At 43.2% G+C, this 19664-nt stretch overlaps 1 protein-coding gene across 4 annotated transcripts in view; it reads left to right on the top strand.

The window, feature by feature from the left end:
• Positions 1-19664, top strand: part of ptprua (protein tyrosine phosphatase receptor type Ua) — a 195127-nt gene that overhangs the window by 38394 nt on the left and 137069 nt on the right. For all 4 annotated transcript variants that reach the window (XM_069516379.1, XM_020090779.2, XM_069516378.1 and 1 more), the window contains exon 2: positions 15513-15641. In XM_069516379.1, coding sequence (XP_069372480.1) covers positions 15513-15641 — 129 coding nt within the window. The remainder of the gene's footprint in view (positions 1-15512; positions 15642-19664) is intronic.

Raw genomic sequence — 19664 nt, 5'->3', positions numbered from 1 at the left:
CCTTTTGGAAGCATCGTGTGGTTTGACTCAGTGGTCGTATCCAGGCCAAGTTCCATTTTACTTCCTATAGTGAGTTATAACGGTGAATTCCACATTCAGAGGATGGGCTACCAAGTGTTGCTGAATGAGGAGCAAAAAGATGACTTTGCCTCTATGCTGCTCTGTGCTGACCACAGGCAGCTGTGAAGGGAGTGTGAATGTTAAATGAGGATGAGGTCTGGGCTGTTAATGGAGGCCTCAGTGGTCCAGCCCGAGTGATGGATGGAGAGCTTTAAAACATTATCTGAACAGTGGCTTAAGTGTCATGATGGATATTACACATCATAAACTTTGATTCCTCGTTTAATGCTCCGAAGACGGACATATAAGCGTCTGCGCATGCCTGCATATATGCCCACGTGTATGTGCGCTGTATGCCCATGTACACGCACACAGGCTGCCATTGTCGTGCACACACACACACACTGGCTTTAGTTAACCTCTGCAGATTCCTAGTTGCTCTCTAACTCAGCCCAGATGGCCATGTGGGCTGTGGGCACCGGCCTCTATATTGGCCACTATTAATATGCAACACAAATTCCCAGCCCTTGTAATTTTTTACCCTGGCTCTACAGCCTTTTAACTTCTCCCCAGTGACTCGACAGGCCTGCATATCAGATCGGCACTTCTGTACGACCACAGCTAAGCACCTAATTATCAGCTTATACTGCCCCGCGGAGGAGGTTGTCGTGGCCCGTCAGGGTGGGTGACGCCCCGTGTTGGAGGTGGGGGGGGGGCAGCGCTGACTTTGTCATTGCCTTTGTGGTTTCTAAGGGGCCTTTGAGCTGGTGTCAGGGCTGGCCCACTGAACACCAGAGTGCAAGTGGAGCAGGCCCCTGTTTGTGGTAATTACAGGCCCCGTCACAGAACCTATATGTCTGACACACCGGTCCAACCTCCTTTGCAATGTCTCATGAGCGGCCCATGCCATGAGGCACTGCATATCTTTGCTCCTGTTTCCTGGTGAAGGGCTTTCATTTCTGCCAGAACGCTTATAATTGGTGGAAGAAACAAGTTCAACATATTGACTAGTTTAACTAAAACATTCATTTTGAAAGATGCTGCTCTCAATTAACATTGAAGTTATTTTAACATTTACACATTGCAAAGCCATTCACTACTTTAATACACCAAATAATGCTATAATAGACATCATTAAACTAAACAAAGAACTCATGTAAACCAACATGATGGCTTTTGTTTCTTTTTCTGAAAAGAGCCGTGTTGTTTTTATTTCTCATTCAAACTTCATAAATTACTAATGTTCAATTTCACTTTGCGTGCACTGTGAAGAATTCATCGTGGCTCTATCTGTTTGTATGGAGGAAAACCACTTGTGTATCTCTGATGGGTGTTTTTCTCCTCTGTTTTTTGCCGAAACATGAATTGAAATCAATGTTTTCCATGAAATGTTTTTATAGTGGGTACAAAATAGTAACACTGCAGCCAACTTCCTGTTCATTTTATGGTTTATTTACAGACTGAATGCATTCAGGATGACAAATCCTTACGATACATTCATGTAATAGTTTTGTGGAAATGAAAAATCTGTTGTAAATATGTTTGCAAGTGTTGAGATGTGTTTAAGATGAGAAGTTGTTTTCATCAGTTTCTATTTGGTTTGTGTCAAGGCCAAAACAGGGGCCTCTATTACTTTCTGTGTCGTACAACCCTATAGACTCGACCATTGTCTTACTTTCACACTCACTGCTCCTACATCTTTGTTTTTTTACTCCCTGCCTCCCGCAGCAGCTCGTCTTCCCCCTCCTCACCTCGTGTTGTTGCTCACGTGTGTCCAATGGATGAGGGAAGATATACAGGTAGCTGTTTGATCCACAATCTTACAAAGACAATGGATATAGATATTTGTCGGGGGGGGGCCATAGCTCGGAACATTGGCTCTTACTGCTCAGATTATTCTTTTTAAAGTCATTGATTAAAAACAGACAAATACAACAAGCAGCTCACCCACTGAATTCCGCCGCCCTGCTCTGTGTGTGCTCCCGGTCCTGTCAGATGTTCTGTAGCACGAGGCTTTGTATCGGTGCCACAGGCAGCCCTTGACATGTGTTACGTGATGAGGTGGGCGCTGCGGTGCTGCGACGGCCGCAGTGTGATTCCAGCTTCAGAGACAGCACTGGGATGAGCCAGTTGTGTTGTGAGGCTGTCACATTCTGATGAAATATTGTGCTCTCTGTCAGTTTTTTCTTCAGTTGCTACAATCCTGTTAGAGTGGGTTTGATATTTTCCAGTTGTAGACGTTGCGTAAGGTCAGTGAGTCATTGGACCTGTGGTAATGCGGTGTTGTGTCTTCTGTCAAGCACTGAATGGATCCTGTCCACATGGATTCTGTCCTAAACATTTATTATTGTATGTTCGCTGCCCTGAGAGCATGTGAGGGGGGGGTTCTCTGATTTCACTCTCCTTCTTTCTCTTTGGAGCTCCTAGTCAGTACAAAATGGCAGGTTGGCTCAGTATCAGCATGTCTGTGAGATATTCTCCCGAGCCTGAATTTCCCTGTGCTGGTCAATCTATTTAGCCTTGATGGGTTCTCGTGTTTCCTGTTGGAAGTCAGAGTTGCTACATGAGGCAACTGTTGATGCTCAAGAGGACATCCTCATGTTAGTGAAATCTCCCCCCGGACTGACAGCTGCAAAAAAACAGGCAGCTTTTAAAAGGAGAAAAGAAACCATGATCAAATTCACATCCAATAACTGTAATCACTTCAAACCATTCAAAGTTTTTGCTGGTACATTTCTTGATGTGATCAGCTGCTGACTCTTGTGCTACTGTTACACTACAATACTGCTGCTGCACTAGTAGAGGAATACATTCTGCTGAGGTAGAACTAATAACGTCACAGTGTAAGAGTACTCCATGACAACTTGATCATGGCGTGTCATGGATCGTTTTTGTGTCGGAGCAAAAGTTTGAATTCAAGGAGTAGAAGCCAACAGTGCAAGACATTTTTTTTCCCTGTACCTCAAAGGTTACAGACGTTACAGCTTTTTATAGCTTAGTGAGGTGTATTGTGTACATGTGGAGCATTCGTTCAAGTTTCTACCTCTCCTTTCATTTCTTTATCTTTCTCTCTTCCTGTCTTCCTGCTTTTCTCCCCTCAAACTGAGGCAACTCTAAAACCTGCAGACATCATTTCCCTGTGTGCTGGCATAAAACTGCTGCAACGGTGAAGAGCAATTACGTCTACATTCTGGACATTCTTTATCATAATAACAGACAGCCTCTTATTACAAGTGCTCATTTAAATGTATATGGTGCCAAAGGAAGTGCTGCATATAATGTGATGTAAATCCTCTCGTTACTGAAAACCATTTTGTGTTCTCGGGTCTTTACAGTTCTCAGATGTGCAGCTGAACAATTTAACCTTGTGCTGCTACTAGAAAGGTGCTTGATGCATCCTCAGCGCTGCACTCACTCGGTTGGGGTGAAAAAAAAAAGAAAAAGAAAATAAGGAGCTGGTGCAGAAGACAGAACGGCTTAGAATGGGGGAGTAAATGATGCTGGTGGAAGGAAAGGATCAAGTGTTCCACAGGGCATCTGAATCAAAGCCCTCTCTTCCCTCCTCTGCAGAGTGAGAGGGGAGGTGTGAGCTGTAATTAAGTCGAAAGCAAAGACAGTGTGACTCTCTGAGGAGCACTGATCTCTTTCAAAAAGCCTCTCATTGCTGTGGTTACGGCACACTCGTACATGAGTTTAGCATACTGTTTGTTTGTGTAAATGTGAGTGTGTGTTGATGATGATTCCTTTTTTTTTTTTTCCTGCCTAAGCGCCGGTGGCAGCAGCAGCCGTGGCTGTCGGCATTATGTTGTCGAGTCGTCCGTCCGTTCCTTTCCGTGACATCTCAAGAACACCAGGAGGGAATTTCTTCAAATTTGGCACAAATGTTCACTTGGATGAACTGATCCGATCTTTGTGGTCAAAGCCCAAAGATCAGGGAGATTTCACGTCCGCCTTGGACTTGTGAACGTGATGCATTGAGGGACATTCATTACAACTGGCCATCAATTACTGTACAGCTGCTTTCACACATAATCTGAACTCTGGATTATCTCCTGACATTCTCCAGAGCCGCTGTATGTGAGAATGCAAATGTGTGAGTGAAGGGCTCCCACCTCCCTCATAAAAACTCTTTTCTTTTTTTTTACCTGTTCACTTTGTATGGTGGGCGAGAGTCAAAGGCGAGATATAAGCACTATAAGGTCCTGATATTTTCTGTTTAACATCATGTTTTGCTCTAAGTGCTAATTAAAGCCCGAAACACTTCTTCGACTCATGGATCCTTTGTTAAACGTGTCACTCACGGAGCCTGCTCAGGCATCTTTCTCTTGTTTTATGGAAAGCAGGCTTTGAAATGACCTTATTGTGAGACTAGTGGAGTTTTTACACAAGCAAAGAAATAGAAATAGAAAAAAGGATTTGACTATCGAGTTTAGACTTACTGTTTGTTATCGAGTGTTTTTTAACATTTGAATGAAAGCTCTTTAAAAGTGAAGCCAAATCAACTTGAAACACCCCCTAGTGGCTGGATGCAGTATTATATCATGTATAATATCATATAAAATAAAACCTTCTTTCTCAATGATGGGACATTGGCCAAACTAAAAAGTCAAAGTATTCATCACACACATTATTTCCTTATCGTCTCTCTGTGTACTTAGTGTATTTGAGCCAGCAGGTGCATGGTTTCCTGTGTCACCTGCACAGCCGCAGATGAAGCAATGTGCTAAAAACACAAAACCACCCAAGCTATGGTGACTGGATCACATCACACACAGCTCCTGCAGACTTCTAGCAGCACATCCACGTTACACACCAGGGCTGGGAACTGCAATATTTTCTAATCGGCCACAAATACTGAATTTCAATACTGTCCCTGATCGCCACATTGGTTTTTAATGTTTATCAGCTTATTTGTTGACCAGGTAGTGCAAAGAAACTGCACTGTGTAAATTCCAAATGTATGTTGGCAGTGATTCAGAAACTGTGTCAGTATTCCACAATGTGTGTCAACCGGAGAGCACTGATGTGGAACATCTCAAACAGGAGTTTGTACAGTATCTCGGTCACAGTTCATTGTAATCAATCATGTGTGAAGAATAAATGTTGGCTGATATATTTATTTTTCATCCCTCAATAATCATTATTACATCAGCTTTAAAAGGCAGTATGTGTTATAATTGTTTATCAGCAGCTTCAGTGGTGGAAACAAAGTAGATTTACAGAAGTAAATAACCTGAGTAATTGTGGCACTCAAGTATTTCTACCTCATATTACTACAGTATATGCTTATGGTCTGCTATAATCCAGATGGAAATATGGTTCTTTTTACTCCCGTGCATTGTAAATTCAACTGTCTTGGATTAAGATTTTCTGTTCAAGACATATTAACATCTTCTGATAAACGATGCGCTGCAGCAGATTTCACAGCAAAAAAAAGGTCTGGAAATGTGAAGAATTAGCAAAGTTGCAGTTATCATTGATTCATTATTAAAGTCATAATCAAGAAAAATATATTCAGGGCTTCAGCTTCTACAGAGAAAACAGACCACATTCATTAGTTATCGCTAAATATTAGGATAAGTTGAATGTTTTGATTGGTGGCATCACAAGATAACATGTCCTCACTCTGGGCTGTAGGACACCTTTTGCAGATTATCTATCTTCCCTCTACTTTTACCCCTGATCACCAGTTGAAATGATCCAGACACAAAGAGAGTGTCCTCTCAGGACATCTCAGGAGTTTATTACTGTTTGAGCCTGGTCTGGTCGGAACACACTGTTAGCATAAGCAGGGAGGTGTGCTCGGGTATATTGTCCAGCCGTGTGTCTGATGGGATGGGGATGTCAGGGAGGCTGTGCAGTCAGGGCCCTGTCTCTGTAATGGAGGTCAGGCCCCTGCAGCTGCCTGTGGTACTCAGGGGATGATCTGCCTGTAGAGCTCCGAGGGAAGAGGAGAGGCTGGAGGGAGGGAGCCGTGTCGTCTGTATCTCTGCATCTTGTCACTTGGTTTTCTCGGCACGTTCCATTCCTCAGCTGCAACTGAAAAATAAATAATACAAAATTACGAATGGTTTACTGAGTGTTCTGTTCTTGTGGTCCACCACCCACGGTGAAAACCACGGCTGAGCGCATAACATATTCCGCTCTCAACATTAAGAAGAAAGCCGCCAATAATTAAGCATCACAATCAGTCTTCCCGCAGAAGAGTTGTTTCCTCATTTGCTCTTTTATTTGACTAAGTTCAGTTTGCTCGTAGCGATTCCAAGAATTTATTTCTACCGTTCGACTGTATGCAAATCTGCATCAAAGCTGTCAGACAGTTGGCTGCCGTGACATCACGCAATCATGCATGTTGTGTAAATCTATGCACGTCATTAGCATAAGCGCACACAACATCCGCCAGACAGACTCGGGCTGTTTTGGAGGCCTCTTTATTTTAAGATGCGTTTGATTTCTTGTCCCCCCCCACACCTTGTTAAGAAAAGCATCACATTTTTAAGGCCATTCATTAATATGTATCTTCAAATTGGCGAGGAAGAATTTAAGAGTTGAGACAGTAATAATTTCCAATATGAATTCATCACCACTAAACAGATATAAAGCTTTCAACAAATGCATTTAGGTCAGTCCTGAAATGAATATTCCTCTGTTGCAGGGGACAAAAAAGACTTGACATAACCACTTAAAATGACTTTCCACATGAAGGAGGAAAGTGTCTCCTCCAGCGTTCTTGATTAAATTTTCATATATAACTGTAGCGAGTGAGCGTATCTGTCATTTTCCTCCCTTTTCTCCATCGGAAGAAAAAGGCTCCAGTGCTGTAATGCAGGTACCGAAGAAAAACCCCCTCTGCCTCCTTAATTAGTGCGATTTGAGCCTCATCGGACAAGGTCTGTTTTTATTCATCAGGCTCCATTCACGCACCCCTCTCCTCATGACATCCCTAACAATAGCATTAACCGGCGAAGCAGCTTCAGATTGCAGGAGATGGAGCCCTGTAATTGATGTCTCTATGGACGGGCGGGAGGGGAGGGGGGGGGGGGGGGGAGATTAAATGAGAAATGAAAGAAGAGAGCCTGCCCTAATGAAAGGTATCTGCTCCGTGTGCAGGGGATGTTTTGTGACTCTCCTTTTTTTTTTTTTTACCTGGAAGTAAATTTATACACCATCTCCAAACTGACAAAAGGTGAAGTATATCTCTAAGCCAGAGCCTATATCCTGCTCTCTCGGCATCATCTATTTTTCTCTCTTGCTCGCTGGTACATCATGCAGCTCTCACTTTAATCTCACCATAAGGACGGGTTCATCTGTGTGTGCTGTGTCGGGTCAGCTTAGACTAATAAAGATACAGATTTTTTTCTTCTCCTTGTTTTTCTGCACAGGAAGGTGATGAAATTGAAAGTGCATTAGATTACTGACCTTCATAAACCTCTTATAGGAGCTGTTACCACTTCTCTGCTGCAACTCATTTAGCTGCATATTATCAGCCTCTGCAATAAGACTATGGTGCTTACTTTGTGCTATGAGGCGGTGTAAAGCTGTCTATTACACTGTCTCCAAGATACTGAGAGATGTTAAATTGTGTTTTTGGACTTATAAGGTACAAGGTCTTGGCCGGCCGCGGCTTCTGGGATTTTCCCGAGTTGCACTTATGGGCTAGAACCGCCGTGAACTAGTAATGAAATAATTTCACACAACAGCATATGCCCTGCGGTGCCAATCTTGCCATCCGCTCCCAGCCCGTGCAGGAAAAGAGTGCCGCGTGCAGTGAGAGGGAAATTAGATTTTTACCATTCACACTGCGGTCTTAGTGGCTCCTGCCCGATCTGCTGAATCATGATATCGGTAAGATGGTATGAGGAATGAAAAAAAGAGGGATGTTCATGAGAGGCATGGGAGCAGCTTCCAGGAGACACGGCTCATCTTTGTTTAATGGAGACTTATGGCTAGGGTTGTCTCAGGCCGGGCAGCCGCATCGCCACACCAGAGCGTTCACTCCACATTTACCATCTCGTAGAGGTTGTGGGAGCACAGCGGATCAGCTCATCAGTCATAACATGCTTGATATCTCCGGTCAAATCCCCGTATGATGATAAATGATTGCAGTTGAAGCTCCACCAAGTACATTTTGATCGATGTCCCCTCACGTACGCAGTCTGTTTACTCACACCGGGTGATCAACATTCTGTTTTCAATGAGATGAGACGTGGGACTGAATTCTATTTCGGTTATAGATGCTAGTCGTCTGATATACATGTGTGGTACCAGATACATCTGTGCAGGCGCAAAGTCAGAAATGCATATGTTGGCTTCACTCAGCCCTTAGGTCATCTGTGCAAGCAGGGTATTATGACCCAGTAACATTTTACTGTTAGGTGACCTCTAGCTGACTGATTATAATTGGAGCAGAGGAGCCATTTAAGTGATATAAAGTCCACATTAGGAGGAGGACGCTGGGTGATGGGTCGATGAAACCAAGGATTTTCACACATGAGACTTCTGCTCACTTCTGAAGCTGAACCTGCCCACCTTGCTAAATTGCTAATAGCTTCTCAATAATGCAAATTGAAGCTTTCAGTTTTATCTACCCTGTATGCACACTCTATTTACCCAATGCACAGAATCACACTTTAGTGTCGTTTTTTTTTAGAGAATCAATATGTGGCAGTCCTAACCCTAATGTTCATATTGTGGTGGGCTGCAATAAATAAATCGATGGTGGTCATTAAAAGTGGCCCAGGACGTAAATAGCTTTCACACAGCTAAAATAATGTGGCCACATGTGTCCCAGACCCCTTTCCAAGGGGCGTCTCTTGGGTGCGTTCACACACTTGTGATCAGACCGCCCTAGGCGCATGTTAACGACAGGTAGGAACATGCACACTGACAATGGACTCGTCAGACTGTTTAAAAATAATACAAATGACGTGTGTGTTTATTTGCATATAAAGCAGGAAAGTGAGAACACAAGTGTTCCCTTGGACGCATTCTGACGCCAGGTGTGAACTGACGTACTCAGAGCTGTCCACTTGTGACCAGATCTCCCGAGGCTCATGTTAGTGCCACGTCTGGACAGGATCCCAGACTCTTGAAGGACTCTTCAGTCAATTGTTGGGCTGATTGAAATGACTGTCGTTGTATTCTTACTTGCTTTTATTCATGTGAGTTGTGCATTGGGGCATTGATTACTAGTACTCAAATGAAGATACACTGTGTGAGTGAGAGAGAGAGACGGAGAGAGAGAATCATTTCGTAATAAAAAATGTAAAATGCCAATACCAAAGGAAACTGACAAGCGTCATCAACATTCACTGGCCTGCGGTGAATCCTTCAGAGGATCTCCTGCTGTTTTCTCACATGAGCTCATTTGGACATTATCCAGAGTTTTTATTGCAGATCCTGCAGAAGAAACTCCGGAACAGAGCCTCACTCATACATTTACTCCATCAACAGCTGAGACACTAAAATGCTGCAACTCTAATGCCTAAGACGGATTTTTGACCTTGCAGTCTTCGTGCAATGTGCGAAACAAAAAACAAGGGAAAAGACAAATGGATGTTAATAAAGCATAATTAGAAATTTTGTCTAAAAACTATCTTTGTAAATATTTTATGAATAAAGAAATGCAGCCAGCAGGGTTGTTACTGACCTCTGGGATATACAGAGTGCGGTTTGGTGCAAGAACTGAATATAAACATGGTTTTTGTTTCCTTGCAAGAAAACTACTGGGCACTTTTCGTTTGTGCACATTCATACAGCTGGCCTCTGGTGTGTGCAGGGTTTCACCTTGATTTAGTGGAATGATGGTTTCAGTGCAGTGTTAGGTTTCAAACGATGAAACTCTGAATGTTTTTCTTGGCACTAAAAGTTCATGTTGGTGGGTATTGGCTCACTGTGACTTGCTGCACCTTGTTTTTTAAATTATCAATCCAGAGTTTACATCGGTGAAAGTCTGCAGCCTGCAAAGAATGTTGTTTCTCTTTTGTAAGTTTACGACACTCTACATGTTTGCCTGTTCTCTTACATCATCCTGCTCCCTGTCCGCCTCCTCGGTGAGGCCTTCTGAAAACACAGTTGCTGTTATTAATGGTGGAAGAAGAAGTGGTGTTCGGTATGATTCTTCTGCTGGCTCAGTATTGATGAGCTGTACAGCTGCATCTCTCCCCCCTCCCCACCGCGTAAGTAAACTTGTCAGGACTGATGCATTGCCTGCACAAGCTCAAATGCAAATCACGCTACGGCGGAGCTTTATCTCAAACCAAACAAGAGGAGCGGCAGCACATCCCGGATCCCCGGTCCCAGCAGAGCCACTGCATCTGAGAGGCTCTGATTAAATGAGTGCCAGCAGAGTGCTGCCGCTGGTTACGCAATATTAGATGGTTTGCCCGGGGAAAGAAATTAGCTGACGGAGTTCAGCGCCGAGGTTTCTCACAGTCAAGTTCAAGTCTGATTTTGTGTTAGATAAAGGGAAGATTAGTGACAAGGGTGGCTCACAAAGAGAGCGATGCACATTTGCAAAGAAAAAGGTGCTCCTGAACTTCAGCTGAAGGAGGAAAGAAAGACATTTCTGCTGAAACATAAGAGGAGAAAAGAGCAGTGACCAGCAGAGAGGAAGGTGCAGTAGAATTTAGGGTTCATGTTCTTCACATGAGTCGTGAGAGCTGATCTTTGAGACTGGTAGCCTTTCATTCAAGCAGTTTCCTGCCCTGAGTAATCATTGTTATCCCTGTAAGAGTAATTACGAATGAATGTCCTTGTTAAATCTGAGTGTAGATGATTTAAGCCCATCTGAGAACTGCACTGGAACAGTGTGATCAATAGAAACCCATCCTCATCCCAGACTTCTTTGATTACCTCCCGGTGTTTTATATTGTAAAGCCTTTGGAGACAAAGGGGAAAAAAACTTGTTTCCCCCCAGAATCCTCTTGTTATACATACCCCACACTATGTGTGATTTGTCCTCATTATCCCCGCCCCTCTTTAGCTGTGCTCTTTCTCTCTCCTTCTCCCGTTCGAGGGCCCTCCACCCCGCCCACCGTCGCTGTCTCGCCCCTCTAATTTATTTCTCCCTCTCCATGATAAATGCAACGTAAGAGGCTTGTGTTTTCCTCCCTCTCCATCACAACGTATTTATGATGCGCCTGCTGTGCTGGCTATTAGTCAGGGTCGTGGTGTTCACTGTAGAAGCGAGCGAGGTTGGACAGTAGTACCCGGGGTCCATCACAAGCACTTAAGGCCGGTCTACACCTTCTCCCATTAATCTCCCTCCAGGGCCTCCTCTGGCTGCCTCACAGCCACTTTGTGCAGCAGAGTTATGCTCTTCCTGCTACCTCCTGACTTTGATCCTGCACAAACACTGCTAATAGGATTTAATTAACATCTCGTATGGACCCAGAGGTTTGAAACCACTGACTGGTTACAGAAGGCACCTGTCTATGCTTAGTTCACCCAAAAGACAAAGACATTTACCCATAGACACAAGTTGTATGTCACCGCAGATAGTTTTAGTTTTATTCCAGGTTTTAAGTACATTTTATTGCAATGGAGGTGAATGGAATACTTTATTTAGGTGCTTCATTCATTGCTAATTGCATTTGGCATGAATTTCCACTCCAGAAACAGTGCCCCTTTATACTTTGGATAATCCACATAAATCTGAGCTGTAAGTCTAATTACAATGAAATAGTTTCAAAGAAATCAGAACCAACAGAGCTCGATTCACCTCCACTGTGGTGGCTGCAGAAACGTAGAAAGGAAAATGCAGAAAAAGGAAGTAAAAATCTATAGTTGTTAAGGTTAATGTGGTGTAAGCTGCTGGAAATGCTGCATATTCAATATCTTTAAGGCTGGTGATCCCTCAAATATTTATTACTGGCAACAACTCCAGTGAAAATACCCCAAAGTGTTGTGTGTGTGTTGTTGTGTTTATGCTAATGATGCAACATATCAGCATAGTGTGACAGTTTGGAATAGGCACACTCACAGAGGAATTACATGCATCACACACACACACACACACACACACACACACACACACACACACGCACACACACACACACACTTTCTCTCTCTCTCTCCCTCACTGTGGCACCTGCACAGTTGTAATTTCACTGTAAGAGGAGCTGAGAATCACAAACAGTGCATCAAAAATGCAAAGTAGAAACAATTAGAAAGTGAACAGAGCACCAGCCCCATACTTAGAATTTGAGCATTTTTACTTAAGTTAGAAAAATGACTAATATTGGATTTTCCCCTCAGACATATCATGAGGAAACCTCTGGAACAGTGTTCAGACCATCACTGAGCTGCATTAATGAGATTCTTTGCTGCCTCGTGCAGACTTTGCCAGCTAAATCTCCCCACAGGATTTATACAAAATTATATAAGATTAGTCAGGAAAAACACTTCATGCATGCTTATGTGGAATTTGATGAAACAGTGCAGCTGATTTAGGACTGGTGTTTGACTTGAAAATGAAGCTGTATTTGGAAAGTCTCTTTTTATATGCTTTTAACAATAGAGGGGCACAAAAGAGAAGACGTGTGACAGAGTAACTTTTTCTTTCCCGGGCACAGACCTGAGGGTGTGTTGAACTTAAAGAGCATGAGCCAAACACAGATAACAAATTCCAGTCGTGGCATCTTACGACAGACTCGGGTCTTGTTCTGCAAATTACCTTTCCTACCTTTCAAAGAGGATGGCGTGTCGTTCTTGCACATTTATTTATTTTTCCCTCTTTGTTCTCCTTCTGAGGAACTTGTCAGCTGTGACAGCAGCTCACATAAGTTATCATGGCCACGTCTCCAGGTGTTGTTGCTGCTCTGCCTCTGCGCGGTGGCCCGTTGCTCGAGGACCACGCTATCACCCCTAATAAGCAATTAACATTCAAAAAACCTGCTTTCTTTCTCATTCTAGTGACTATTCAAGTAATCTGAGCCCCACGTCAGCTGAAGACCCTGTTGCTGTGATGCTCACAAATAATTCATTCTCAATGTCATTACAGCTTTATCTTGTATGACACTGACAGATTCACTATAATTTTATTCCTTTTTAAGTAAACATCAAAACAGCAAATAGCCACTCACACTTTTAATGCACATTTTTTTCACACACACACACACACACACACACACACACACACAAAATGCATGTGGCTTTTCTAATTACATGGGCTTGCCCTCCTGCTGCCAAAGCAGCTCATTTGGGCACTGAGAGCAACGCGTGCGCTAAAAGCAAAGGAGGCTGGGAAGGATGAGTCTTAATGAGGGGAATCAGTGAAATGTGTCTGATGGTGACATTTCTTCCTGGAGCTGGAGGGCTCTCGATGAAAGTCAGGCCTTCACCGCGGGCCCTGCTCCACCACGCTCATCCTCAGATAACCGGGCACGGTGCAGCACAACAAGCAGCACTCACACAGGAGGCAATTAAAACTCTGATCTGCTTACACACCCGGAAATGCTTGCTTTGGCTGCAGGCGGAGGGGAAGAGCAATGGGGCGGCGGCGGCGGGAGGCTGGTGTTCACTGGTGGTGTGCTGGTGATATTTGTTTGTCAGCAGGAACAGCCCAAGTGTTTGTCCAAAATTAGCCGTCTCAGGAGTTTATTGTAACAAACAATATTTCTTCAGACTCAAAAGTTTTACATTGACAAAAGAAAACAGATGGAGCTTCTCAACAAAACACAAAAGGCGACATTGGGGGAGTAGGCCAAATGGGACACAATTAAGCTGGCATTGAGTCAGAGAAGCTCTTTAACAGCAGCCGCACTGCTGCCAAGCCTTAATACGATCTGAGAGTGAAGGAGGGTCCTAGACCACAGAGGGCTCAGGGCGTTTGGAGTTAGATAGAAGACCGGGAGGCCTGTCGTCCGAGCCACGGCCAGACTGAGCAATGGCCAGTTCAGCGGATTGGTGACAGACCCGTGCCTCAGTGTGTTTCTTATAGATGAGCAGCTCCCCCTGCATCCCTGCACCATTATTCCTGAGTCCACCCTCGGGCAGCAGGTCCCATGTTTTTCTCTGGGCGGGTGGATCTGTACAAATCACACTTTCTTTTTGAATCCCAGGAGACTCATTTTGTTCTGTAGCAGCACTGGTCACATTGTTTTTTTGCTTTTCCTGCTTGGGCAGAGTTTGACTGTACTGGCCGAAAAAGCAGAAATAAACATTTGTGCGAAATGCATTGAAGGACGTATATTCCATATTTGTAGCTTTCACCATCAGTCAAACCAGTTCTGGAATGTTTGTAGTCATCAAAGTAGGGTTTCAAAAAAAAAAAAAAATCTCCCAAATGTGACTCTTAATTTTCTCAACTCTTTCTCAGTCAATCCCAGATTATTCAGATCCACAGACTTGAGGAGCAGAGAAATACACATTTCTCATATGGTTGCGCAGCAGAAAGCAGTGCTGTTATTGGCAGAAACTCAAAATGTCTACTGTGAAAAATTCAGTTTAAGCTTCACTCCAAGGTCATTGTATACCTCTTCAGATCATGGCACCGTCATAACTGGACAAGTGAAGTCCAAACCTATGAAATAACCGATCAGTTATTAATCCATTAATCAAGCAAACATTTGCTGGCTCCAGCTTCTCGACCCTAGAAAGTCTGTTCTTTTCCATTTTTATACCTTTGTAAAGTCTTGTGGCTTTGACAGGACGAGTGATGTGATGGGTGCTCTGGGGAAACAGTGATGGCTGCTTTTTCATATTTTCTGTCGTTTGATGGACCAAATGATTGATAGATTAGTGGAGACAATGATCAAAAGGTGAATCCGTGAAGAATATAATATTTGAATCAGAAAGAACTGTTGAGTAATGGAGCATGTGCCTTACACTACAGTTTTTCAATTCATTTCCAGCTTTAATGAAGTGTGCCTGCGGTTTCTGACCATTAAAACAACACCCCCCCCCCCACGCACACCCCCGCCCACATAAACCCCACCACCCCCAGTTTGACAGCCTAACTGGTGGCTCTAAAAGACCCTGTTTGGTGCGGTAATGGCAGAATAGAGCGAATGCAACCATTAGAGGGTTGGGTCACCGGCTGTTGTTGTCCTCCATCAGCTGAAGAGCCCCCCTACTCGCTGCTCTGGCACCGCTGCCCCATTATCTCTGGCGATCTGTGTGACCTGTGGCTGTTGTGTCATTTTCTCACCACAGGACTAATTGTACCAAATGGTGGCGGATGTTGAGGGAATGGACGAGATGGACAGTCCATGGTGCCCACCCAGTGCCAACCATTAGCCGTAATGTAGTTGAGAGCTGGAAGCATTCTTCACTAGTTGGTGTATTAACAGTGAGCCTGTGGTGATGTAACTGACTAATCATTTCTCTCGTACCGGCTATGAGGAGTTTGCTGCCCACGTTTTTCCTGATAGCAAATATAGTTCACTAATTTCTAGACATCTTCACATGTTTTACCTTTAATAACATATTTTTCTCTTTCCCCTCTGTAGCTGGCTGCACTTTTGATGAGGACTCTGACCCTGGCTTGTGTGAATACCGACAGGGCCAGGAGGACGACTTTGACTGGCAGCTCATCAGGACCTACAACTGGCCACACACGACCCCAGATCTTCTCAGAGGTAGGCTCCAATATACGTCACAGTTAACGCTGTTACCCACGTCACTGGTAGCGCAGAATCCAAGGCCCCTGACTGACCATGCAGCTGTAGTCTATGTGCCGGTGAGAGTGGCATGTGACGCACACATGCTGCAGGGGAGCAGCTCAGTACAGACCCGTTGTGGACCGTGCGTCACCCTGGACTGCTCTCATTTGTGAAAAGTAGCAGGTGGAAATGAACACATGTTCTATAGTTGACTATACCCGACACTCCGTAGTGTGCCCCACGGTTTCTGCAGAAACAGTTAGGATGCAAAGGCAAATGTGGCACGTGCAGGGTTTCCGCTATGTTTATTTTGCAGAGGCAGTGCCTCATCAGGAAAATAAAAAGTCCTTGATGAAACTGACATGTATCACAAGGTGGGATTGGGAAAGATCCATTATCAAACATTACAAAGGGCTGTGTTAGTGAGCACTAAAGACGAGGGACGTTTATTTGTACAGCAGCAAGGCAATTCACTGTGCTTTACATTAGACATAAAAAGAATATAGACTAGATATAAAAGACAAGACAGTTTAAAAATACATATAAAATGGATTTAAAAGTATAGAGCCTAGAAAAAAATTGGATAAAATTTAATGAAACATTAAATGATAAAATCTAAAAGAGTCAGCACTGCTACAGTGGAGTGTAAGTTATGGATAAATAGCTCCAGATCCTACTGATGCATAGAGGAATCTCTGTCTGCCTTTATTTCCATATTCTCAGACTTTAGCCGAAGCAAAAATAACAAATGACAGACCTGGCTTTGTTGGGAGCACAAAACAAGTTGTCTTCTATATAGAAAAAAATCAAAATGTCTTCAAAATGCGTAGTAATCACATCAAATTACAGTCATAGCCCATGAGAACAAACTAAGGGATAGAAAATAAAAGTCTGCAGTCCGTTGTCAGTGTACATGGAGCTTTGACATGAGCCTCCTACGATAAAGTCAACCCGCTTTCAGTTGTGTGACAGCAAAACCAATGTGTCCAGACGCTTGACTGTTTCAACAAGTTGCGAGAGCAGTCGTCACTTGTAAGCCTGTCACACGGTCACATGTCACTGTCCCACGATGTCCATTACCCTGGCAGCAGTAGTCGTCAAAGCTTTGAGGCATTTAGGTCAGTCCTGTCGACAATAGCTTTCAGAGGCTGCTAATCATACAAGTACGCAGACTCCGCACACTGATTCAGGAGTGTGGAGGTTTGAACGTCAGGAAGGCTGGAACTCTTTTTTTGAAATCGTCCACTCAACTCATTTCATAGATTTGTGTTTACATGTCAAACAACACCATGAATCCCTTCAAGGAGAAATCAGTGGAAGTCTGCGTCATTATACCAATTTGAGTGTGCCTCAAAAATACCCCCTGTTGTGCACAATCTAACCAGCTGATCCCTTTCAGCGGTTTAGGAAGCAGGTGATATTGTCTTTTCCTGAATCGCTTTGAGCTGCACTAAACTGCACGAAGCTTATGTGTCTTTATGGTTTTCAACATGTCTTTATGGTCAGTTTGTTTTACTTGATTTATGCAGTGAATGCTATTTATTTTGGGTAAAGCTGCATTTATTGTCTGCAAGAAGTGTCATAAATTATTAATGGGTTACTCTCATGTGACGACAAAAATGTGTCACATGCTCGGATTTTAATCTCTGAATGTCAAAAATAAAATAGAAGCATGAAGAAGGAAATACAATCTATGAACAACAGACCTAATTGCTTTTGTTTGCCATCTGTGATGATGATCACGTCTAAGTTTTTCATCTTTTTTGACAAAAAAAAACTGTGTAAATTGTTAAATAGCTTTTACTTTCACAGTATTTTCCACCACATGGAATGGAATGTTGGTATTTTTCTAACAGAATATCATTTATCTTATTACCAGCCTGACCTGCTCTAAGTACAATAATCTTCAAGATGAAGGTTTACTTTCCAATAAGCTCATCTGGACTGAGTCAATGTGCTGTATTGTGCAGTCAGGTTCCTGAAGCAGGCATTTGGAAATAAATATTGTGTAAAAGAAAACAAAGCAACGGAAGCACTGGGTGTCTGGAGATATTTACCAGCTAGTCTAGAAATAGAGTTATAAACAATGCTGTTTGGGTACCAAACACAACACAGACACAATAACCCTCCAGTCTACTATAAAGCAGGCTTGCCGCAGCTTTTATGTGCTGTGCTGTTTTTCAGACGGTTCATTATGGGAGTGTTTGTGAGTGTTTGGAATAAAATAATGACACGTTTAATTAAAAGGACTGCACAGCAAACTGAATGGGACTGTCTGAATGGGACTGTTTGTGCAGCATTCTGTCAGTTACCGGAGGGGAAACTCAAATCCACATCTCAAATCTGAAAATCCTGTCAGAGTTGTCCGGATAATTGTGATAATTGGTTTTGAGTAAGGACGTGCCAGTGCTCTGAAAGATGTTTTTGATGAAGGTACAGATTTCTATCTGTCCACTCAGTCACAAACGTATATCCAGATACATGACTCGGTATTACTTTGTTGAGACGCAGCAGAGACAGATCGCAGTCCACCTTCCCCTCACCTAGCTCAACAGTGCATCTCACATGCATCTCAAGAGATGCATTTGTGATTGGATTTCGCCTCCCGACTAACTCATAATTTATAAGTAACAAACGCTGACTGCTGCTGAACAGAAGGAAAAAAACAAACTACACATTTGCTTGGCCATGCAGCTATTGAAAAGAGAAATGGGGGCTGTTGGGGATGTTGCCTGAGGGAGGCTCTGAACTTCATCACCTTCCGCTGAGTTGTTTGACAAATTGACTGTGTTTCGGGGTTTTGTCTTCCAATACAATATGCACAATGTGAAGCGGACAGGGGTGCATTCATCTGTATTAATGTCCCTCCACATTTATTTAGCCTGCTTTCACACCTTTATTGAGAGCCGTTCACTTATGAAAGAATTACCCAAGATGCCCTTTGGTGCAAAGAATAAGAGGTGAATTGATGTGGAGCAGAATGCTGGAGCCTTTTCATCTCAGAGGTCAGTCTCAACTCAAGCTGAAGGTGACAGTAGGGCTGGGCAATAAAAAAATTATTATCACTATATAATTGTCATCAATAGCAATATAAGTCCTATATATATATATCTTGCTTATTTGTCATGTAAGCACATATAACACTCAACTGATCTACTTCAGATTTGCTTATTTAGAAAGGTTTAAAACTACAACCTTCACTCAGGAACAAAAATCTGCCTTTACACTTAAGTGAAATAATATTGTCACATTTATTGTAATAATTATCGATATCGACTGATAAGAAACTTTTAAACTGATGTCGTTTTTGCCCAGTCCCAGGTGACCAGATCTGTGCTGAACAGCTTGTGTTAGTGGCATCGTGTCAGCTCTGAATCCTGCAAATAAATCGAATGTCTGTGTTAAAAAAAACGCAAAGAGAAGTATTACACAGCGATCCCTCAGCTCTACTGTTTTACAGCGACTCATTGTTTTTGGTTAAGGGAGCAGTTAGTGAACATAGTGGAACATTTATCAGCTAAAGAGACAGAGATGGAGATCCCCTAAAGAGATGGAGACCAACTCAGACCTCGTAATGAACAGCACTGTTGGGTTCTGTGAGCAGGATGTTCACATCAACATCTGTATTGGTATCAGAGTTGTCCTCACACTTTGTTCTGCTCCCACATGTGGCCATTTGTTTTCTTCCATTGGGATGGAAACACAAACTCTTCAAACCTGCCCAGCACCAAGCAGCAGACTCACAAAGTGAAGAGAAGAGCCAGGCGAACACAGAGGAGCGTTTAGCAGCTAAACAGCCAGGTATTTCCCTGGAGTTACAAGTGTCAGGTAGCCAGAAACAGAACGCAACATGAATGCTGATGTTGCTCCGCGTCTCCGAGACATGTAAATACGCAACTCTTTGCTAACGTGTCCGCCATCACAGCGTTTAAAGGGTCTGTCAAAATCCAAGTCCATCATACATACAAAATATGATGAAAGAAATTACACACACACACG

Source organism: Paralichthys olivaceus, chromosome 20, assembly GCF_024713975.1.
Source record: "Paralichthys olivaceus isolate ysfri-2021 chromosome 20, ASM2471397v2, whole genome shotgun sequence".
Classification (NCBI taxonomy): domain Eukaryota; kingdom Metazoa; phylum Chordata; class Actinopteri; order Pleuronectiformes; family Paralichthyidae; genus Paralichthys; species Paralichthys olivaceus.
Note: the sequence above shows the minus strand (reverse complement) of the source record. Positions and strands in the feature narration are given on the sequence as shown.